This window comes from Chaetodon auriga, chromosome 11 (genome assembly GCF_051107435.1).
Source record: "Chaetodon auriga isolate fChaAug3 chromosome 11, fChaAug3.hap1, whole genome shotgun sequence".
In the NCBI taxonomy this organism is placed as follows: domain Eukaryota; kingdom Metazoa; phylum Chordata; class Actinopteri; order Chaetodontiformes; family Chaetodontidae; genus Chaetodon; species Chaetodon auriga.
Window position 1 is genome coordinate 20501356 of NC_135084.1, and position 8179 is coordinate 20509534.

An 8179-nucleotide genomic window follows, 5' to 3' on the forward strand; every position below is an offset into this window, starting at 1 on the left:
CTCACATCGGCCAACGTCATTAAAAAAACACCCACAATAAATTCAGATGCGCAATAATTAAACTTCTGTATTTAAACAAACATTTTAACAATCTGATCTTAAATTATATCCCTTAACTTTAAAAAGCCCACGTGCAGCCGACTGCATAGTTTCCTCTATTCACATATTTCAGTTTTCCAGACTTTTTAGCTTCTTTTGATCCAGTTCTTGCAGTTCCATTTCAGCTGCAGAGACCAAAGACAGAAGCCTGGAAATGACTGAAGAAGACGGACAGTTTTCCTCCACAACGACTTCCCTTGCAGCATTTATGATTAGATGGTAGATAATCCCGGGATATCGACCTGTGCGCGCGGCAGACTGCCCACACATAAAGGACAATATCCCCTTTCTTAGAGCAGGCCTATGCGTCAAAGGCTAAGAGCTCTTGATTTTAGGCAGCGCTATCTGATTATACATTTCCCCAGCGTTATTGAGGAACTGGTGGTTCAGCGCACATTCAAAGGGCCAGAGGAAATACTGAAGCTTGGATGCACAGCAGCTCTACCACAGCCCACTGTCCGCTTTAGATCCAGAGCAGCAATAGAATTAGACCTGAACGTTAAAAATGCTCAATTAAAAAGTGCAAACGCGCACACGTGATCCAGCAAACAACCTTCTGTGACTGCATAAAGATCAGATATTTGCCTGCAGCTGCTCTAGTGTGGGAATATTTGCTTCGTTTAAATATCTTTTAAATGTCAACAAGCTTGAAGGGTTTAAAATAGAAAACTGAATAAACAAAGGGGTTTTCTGAAAAGGGAAAAAAAAAAGTCAATAATCATTCAGAATGAAAGAAATCCTCGACTTTAATCCATGTATTTCTCTTTCTTTTATTGTAAAGGGTATATGAAACTATAGGTGAATCGCTTTTATGTTTCATCATTTATCGCAAAGTTTACATGCAGTCTCTTTCCAAATGAAAAGGCAAATAATAATAATAATAATATCAAGAGATTAAGATATTTCATCTCGTCACGGCTCTTATAAGACACTTGAGAATATCATACCCCATCATCCCCCCAACCCCCCGAAAAAAACTGCTTATGGCTCTGTTGGAAAACCCTGTGTAAACAAAAAGACGATGGGGTGTCCTACCTTTAGCTCTGTGCCTATAGAGTCTGCTGATATATCTAAACCCCTAAAACAACAATGGTAATAGTAACAAGAATTAAGACATTTTATTGTTATTGTTTTCAACAATATAACATGTTACGTTATTACATTCCGGTAAAATACTTTTTTTTCTTTTTCTTTCTTTCTTTTTCTTGTTTTTTTTTTTTATTATTTTATTTATTTTTAGCTAAAAACGACCTATATCCGCCTCACGTTTTGTCTGCCAAAATCATCTGCCTTAAGAAGTCGTATAATCTTTGGACTTAAAGTTTTCCTTGGGCGAAAATTAGGCCAATAGGGTGAGAAACCGGTGGCTGCTTTAAGTACTGAATATGTCGAACATTTCTTAAGTGCTCTGACACTTGTTTCTCGAAAAAGGAAAACAAGTGGAAGTTTAATTTGTGGATAAATTTTGGGGGGTTTGCGCCCGCCGGCAGATTTTTCCCACTTAAAAAAAAAAAAAAAAAAAAAAAGACTTTAAAGGTTGAATATGAGACTAAATGATTTGTTACGGTGGCTGTGTTCGCAGTGTTCCAGTCTGTCTGCTTTGCACCTTGCCGCAAGTGCTTGAAGCTTTGCGCCACCTTGTAAATTACGTTTCCAAAGAAAAAAAAAAAGAGAACGCTGCTGTCTGTCCCCCTTCTGTGCCGCTTTTTTTAAGAGCCAAGGTCCACTAGATTAGAAGACATAGGGTTCAGTATGGTGTCATGGTGCAATGAGTGATGATGGTGCACCGAGTCTGCGCCGCTCGGCACCGGGATGGCGCTGGGTCCCGGCGGGGGCGCGAGGCCGTGCAGGGACTGTAAACCGGCATTGGAGCCGAGGAGCAGAGCCGGGCTCGGAGACGTGTGATCCGGTGTCCCCGAGGGTGTTTTATCGTCGTCCGAGCTCCCCAATAGAGATTTATTTCCATTCATGGAAGAAGTCAATGGGTTGTGGCTATTGCTGTTCTCGTTGTTTTCTCTGCGAAGAGAAAACAAAATCAGCGTGGTACAGACAGAAAGGACTGACAGACTCAGGAATCAGGAAGAATGTGTGAGAAATGATCAAGATCACATGCTCAAAACCAGCTGCGGTCGATTACTCAGAATATAAACCAGAAGGCCAAATATGCTGATTAAATATTTGGAAATAATTATTTTTAATGTGAAAACAATTAAAATAATCATTCTGAAAAGAGGCACACGCACAGAAGGCCTACACACACACACACACACACACACACACACACACACACACACACACACACACAACCAAAAAAAATAGTGTTCATGCTCCTGTGTGCACTGGGGTATTAATTAGGCGACGCCATATTTACAGAAGCCATAATAAGTATAATTAACATTCATACATGGTAAAATACTTAGTCTAATGATTTATTAATGCATCAATCAGGAATGCATTCAGGCGCACGTGTGTCAAGATGCAAACAATAAGTACGTTATAATTAGAGGCTGCGCAGAGAGTTAAACGGCTGTCTTCGTGAACAGTGACTGAAGACCATAAATCTATTTCATCACCGAACCTGCATGAAGTGTCTGAGCCGATGGCAAGTGAATTTAACGAGAGTGACCTGTGGCTACCGACGCCTGTCAGAGTGGCCCAGCTCTCGGCCTTTGCCACGTCTGAATAAATGACAGGTCTAATTATGGCCAAACGTGTGCCTGTTGCGTATGGCACAGTCCGTATGTTTGCAGCGTGAGTAAGGCTTTTCTCAGTGGGAAGACATGATTTACGTGCAGCTTTCAGCCCGAATTAGTGGCCACAGGGTGAAAGAAGACACCAACCCAGCGAACACCTGACTAAAATACGTCTCCCCAACCTCTGACTGTGTAATTTCCAAAGTTTGAAAAGTACAAACTGGTCCTAATGAAATGTCAACCGGGCTGATATGAAGGCTACACAGCGCGCCACATCAATTACACCGCAAAACAACTTTTAAACGTGTTCTGAGATGTTTTCTTTCACATCTACTCTGTGCTCACTTCAGTATCTGGAGGGTTAGAAAAGTAGCTGCTTTTGTCTCTGATCCTAATGTGAAAGCAAAATTTCATGTTGTGGTAATAAGTGTGATTAAAACATAAAAGTGGGGGTATATGCAACTTTTATATCCTTGTAATTTATCTGACAACGAGTCTTTAATTTTCTGCCTTTCAACTTTTACGCACGGCCTGCACAGTTATCACAAACATGCAAACAACAGTGCGGGACGTGAGTTTACTGAACCCAAAAGCAGAAAAAACATGCCTGCCTCTGATATAATTTCCCATCAATACACACAGATGTGTGGACAGAACCGGAGATTTGTTTAGGACTGAGAATACATTAATATTTGTCAATGCAATAAATTGCCAGATGTAGGTCAGCAAATCATCTGCATAGACGCACCGTACAGACACTGGTTGTTGGTGCCTGTTTTAAATACGCTTTCTCCCTATTTTTTCTTCATGTGAACATTCGTAAAAACACTACACGATTCACCACCTCTAAGATACACTTCGAGAGTCTTTATCTTCTTCATACCTTTCCTTTGCCTCCGCTGCTCGGTCTCGCTGTCGTCGGTTTTTGAACCAGTTGCTGACCTGCGTGGTCGTGAGTCCCGTGGCCTCGGCCAGCTCCCTTTTCTCCCGCGGGGATGGATAAGGGTTGTGGGTGTACCACTCCCGCAGTACGCTCCTGCTCTTCTCTTTAAAGCAGTAGCTTGTCTCCTCTCCGTCCCAGATGGAGCGGGGCAGGGGGAACTTTCTCCGGACGCGGTACTTCCCCACGGCGCCGAGCGGGCGGCCTCTCAGCTTCTCCGCCTCGATGTAGTGCGCTTTCAGCCACAGCTGCTGCAGCTTCGGGTGGTTGTGCGGCGAAAACTGGTGGCTCTCCAGGATCTTGTAGAGCTCTCGGAAGTTCCCCCGGTGGAACGCGACCACGGCTTTCGCTTTGAGGACGCTCTCGTTTTTGTGAAGGTGTTCGCACGCCGGGAGGGACCAGAGAAAGCGCCCCAGCCGCTCGATGTTCCCCCCTTGTTGGAGAACTTCGCAGACACACGCCACTTGTTCCTGCGTAAAACCAAACGTCGGAAGCATGGACATGGCGACAACGTAAATCAATACAGATTATATTGTGCCTTACTTCCACGTCTCTCCGCTCAGTCTCACATTAAATCAAAACGCATTAAGTCCACAAGCGACAACAGGTCCCCAAAAAGAGCAGCTTAAAACTTAAAACAGCCCAAAGTTAGGTAATATCCAACTGCGTACTGTGGAATAAACTCAAGTCCATTCAGCCATGCAAAACCCCAGGCGACAAATCCCCATAAAGTTGGTGAGAAAGAGAGAAAGTTGCTACTCCTTCCACCGTCCTCCTCCACCTTTTCTATGCCGTTTCAACATAACCTACTCACGGAGACCGGGCTCGCTGGCTCGTTTTAATAATATTATTCTAAGCTGGCAAGACAAGCGATTATATGAACTCTGATTGGTCGGTTATCTGACCCGGGGATGGTGAGGATAAGACAATAGCCTTAGTCAAATTATTTGCCATGGTTACGCTGTCACTCAAAGTAACCTGATATGCTTTGAGGTGGCTCCCTGGCAAAGTCAACCCGATTGTTCTCTTCACGACCAGCCCGCCTCCCAACAGAAATATTGCTCAGATTTTTCTCCTAAAACATTTTTTTCCCTTTCCCCTCACTTTGACAGACACCTCGGGCAGCCAAAGAGCGCAGAGCTGGGGGAGTGTAGAGAAGGAGAGCAGCGCTGGTGCCGGAGCTGGAGGAAGGATGGCGCCAGAGCGCACAGAGCTTGCTCAAGTATGTCTTCATGCCTCAAGCGGTGCTCACAAATCAATCAAGGCTTCCACAGCGCCTGGAACTTTAAGTTAGTCACTTCAGCATTTCATACAAGTGAAGTGAAACAGCGTTTAGTGTAAAGATCACAAAATACTTGACCTGTTTATAGAGGTTGCCGTGAAGCAAAAATTAATAAAAAATAAAAATAAATTCGACAAATCCTGTCTGAGAGGGCAGCGATTTATGTTTTCACGTCCAACCAATTTAGATCAATTTCATCTGCGCTCACTTTGAGTTGCAAATCTTTTCAAGAAATAGGAATGAATGGAAAGTGCGTTTCCAGGTGTGCTAGCAGCCTCACGCCAGCTGTATTGGTGAGTGTAAATTGTATTTAACTAAATTAAGCCAAAAAGGGAATCAAATGAGAGACATGTTACAAAATAAGAAGAAAACAAGACTTAAAATCTTCACAAAAGTTCAGAAAGTTTGGTTTAGGAGCGCATCTGGTGTCTGGTTTACATGAACTTTATGGCTCGCTTATTTAGATTATAGCTAATCTAATCTGTTGTAAATTACATTTCATATTTATGATCCCTAAAGGAATATTATAATTATGTACAAAATAGATATGTTGCTTGAAATGGATTATAATATTTTCCGTGACAGGCTTTATTATCCAACGCACGCGTTAATAGCGCTGATGAGGGGGGGGGGCGAGGCGGCGGCGGCGGGGGCGCACAGGGACAGGCAGCGTTAAGGTGTGCAGCCGGTCTAACGGTGAGTGAAGCGGTCGTGTGTGGAGCTTCTTGGACTGAGAGCAGAGGAGGAGAAGGAGGAGGAGGAGAGTCTGTCGGGCCACAGCGGAGAAGAAAAGGGGCACGGAGCTGCACGCCGGTGAGACAAAACTTTCCGTTTGTACTGAAGTCATCTGGCCGACACGGTTTAGTGCAACAGCAGAGGAAGCTGGAAGTCAGAGATACTCAAAATCACAAGCAGGATTAGAAGATAAGATTTGAAGAAGTGCCATGAGTAATGATTTCAATATGATAACTCAGATAAACGATGCGGATACACACAGAGAGGAGGGAGGAGACAGTGGCAGGATGGATTTTAGAGGTAAAATGACTTTTATGATTCAATGAGGAGAAAGTTGAAATGATGATTTTTTTTGTCTTATAAGGACAGTGGCAGCAGCATGATGAGCAGCACGACGCTGTCACGTGGGTTGTTGTGGCGTTGTCAGGTGTATGGTGTGTGGTGACGTGTGTCACGCGGAAGGGCACGGTGTGTTATTGACTGTTGGACCAAAGATTGACCAGTTGGTAGATTTCTATCGGCTCACCATGGGACCGCTTCATTAGAGATACGACTGTCAGCTACACCCACACTCAGTATCACATCACTCGACAAACCACACACACACACACACACACACACACACACACACACACACACACACACACACACACACACACACACACACACACACAGCCGCAGACCTGTTCCAGCAGCTTCCATCTTCTAACTTAATATTACCTGTGGACCACAACAGAGCTGCAACAGATTCCACCTCAGACAGAAAAGGAACTGCTGACGCATGTTAACTGAAAGGCAGGTAGTGTGCTAAATATTAAAGGCTCACAAATTATCATTCAAATTATTATTGTTATTATTGATAAATATTTGACATGTGTGATTTGATATATGTGGAGACCCATATATATATATATATCCACCTAAAGTCTCAGCAAGGAGCTGTATATAATCTGATAAATAAAAAAGTTAAATTAAGTTATAGAGCAGATCACATGTTCATGTTTTATTTCAGATCAAGAATAATTTTTCAATATTTTCCCGACGCACAGGCCTGTTGCGATGAGCTAATTCGTCCCAGTCGCGGCTGTTTAAGAGGAATTATTAGTGTAATTATGAAGTTAGTTTATCACCAGAGAAGAGGAGTCCCGTAAGAGGAGCCTGATCCCTGTTTCCGTGTTGTGTTCTCCCTGTGTTTAATAAATTGACTTGGGTTTCGCCCGAAGCGCAGTTCAGAGAGTATTACGGCATTAAGCTGACTGATGGTAATCGTCAGGGGACCGGGGCTCGCCTGAAATGGATAGGGAGGAAAACAAGGAAGATGTTTAACCTTATAGGCTACAGCTCATAGGAGAAAAAAAAAACATAACTCCACTAAGAATGGATGAGTTTTATTCCTACAAAGAATAAAAAAAATAAATAAAATAAAGAGGAGATAAGAAGCATCATCATAACAGGCCAATATCTATTTAAAATAATCACATGGTCACATATCATAATATAACTGAGCAAGCATACCGTGAAATCATCGTCTGGATGTGTTTTCATGTGTTCAATTTTATTCACAGCTCAGGAAAATCGGAGAAAGCTCGCGCGCGGGGAGCGAGACCGATGAAATGAAAACACAGTTTGACAGGAGCTCTTATTTTCAACTATTTCAGATGAAAAAAAAAAACTTATCTCGAACCATCTAACACACACACACACACACACACACACACACACACACACACACACACACACACACACACAGGAGGCGCTCCCACTGGTGAAAGAGGCGCAGCGGTCAACATACTTTCCACTGAGTTTATGTATCGTCTCATTTTAATGTTACATATCAAAGGCCGTTCAGATAAAGCGCCTCTACGGGCTGAAAACGCTCCTCTCCAGGATGTTTGGAGAAACAAATCGCCCATATAGACGCGCTGCTGTATTTTACTTATTCTATTTCATAGTTTTCTCCTGCAGTGGCGACATGAAGGCCTGTGAGCCGAGTTCATCCCCAACTGACTTTAGTCATTTGGATTATTTTGGGGGGGATGATGGGAGCAGATGTAACTAATAGGGTCCTAGAGGAGCTCCAGATGGGGGCCATTCAGGGGTCCCATTAGATGTTATTCTGATGAGATGTTACACTGTATGAGCATGACTGTTTGGATAACAGTAGTTGTCCATGTATTACTTCATGACAGGTATCCAGTTTTGCTTAAAGCCATAAAATGACCGCAGATTGAGGGGGAAAAGTTGTTAAATGGTCCTTTTTCTTTCTTTCTTTCTTTCTTTTTGTGGCATTTTTAACATGAAAAACTTGAGGATAAAACACCTGCTCGCTCAGTCTTTGATAAGTTCGTCATATCTAAATACTTATCGAACTAGAACGCATCCGCGGAGGAAGTTTAGTGATCATTGTTACTTCAGCAGAGGATTTATTGG

The 8179-nt window shown here is 43.0% G+C and overlaps 1 protein-coding gene across 1 annotated transcript; it reads right to left on the reverse strand.

Moving 5' to 3' along the window:
• Positions 1-1682: 1682 nt before the first annotated feature.
• six2a (SIX homeobox 2a) lies at positions 1683-4353 on the reverse strand. Its single transcript, XM_076743809.1, has 2 exons — positions 3676-4353; positions 1683-2115 (listed from the first exon to the last, which is right to left on the reverse strand). The coding sequence occupies exons 1-2, from the start codon at positions 4233-4235 to the stop codon at positions 1809-1811; spliced, it is 867 nt and encodes a 288-aa protein (XP_076599924.1). The 5' UTR covers positions 4236-4353; the 3' UTR covers positions 1683-1808.
• Positions 4354-8179: the final 3826 nt, after the last annotated feature.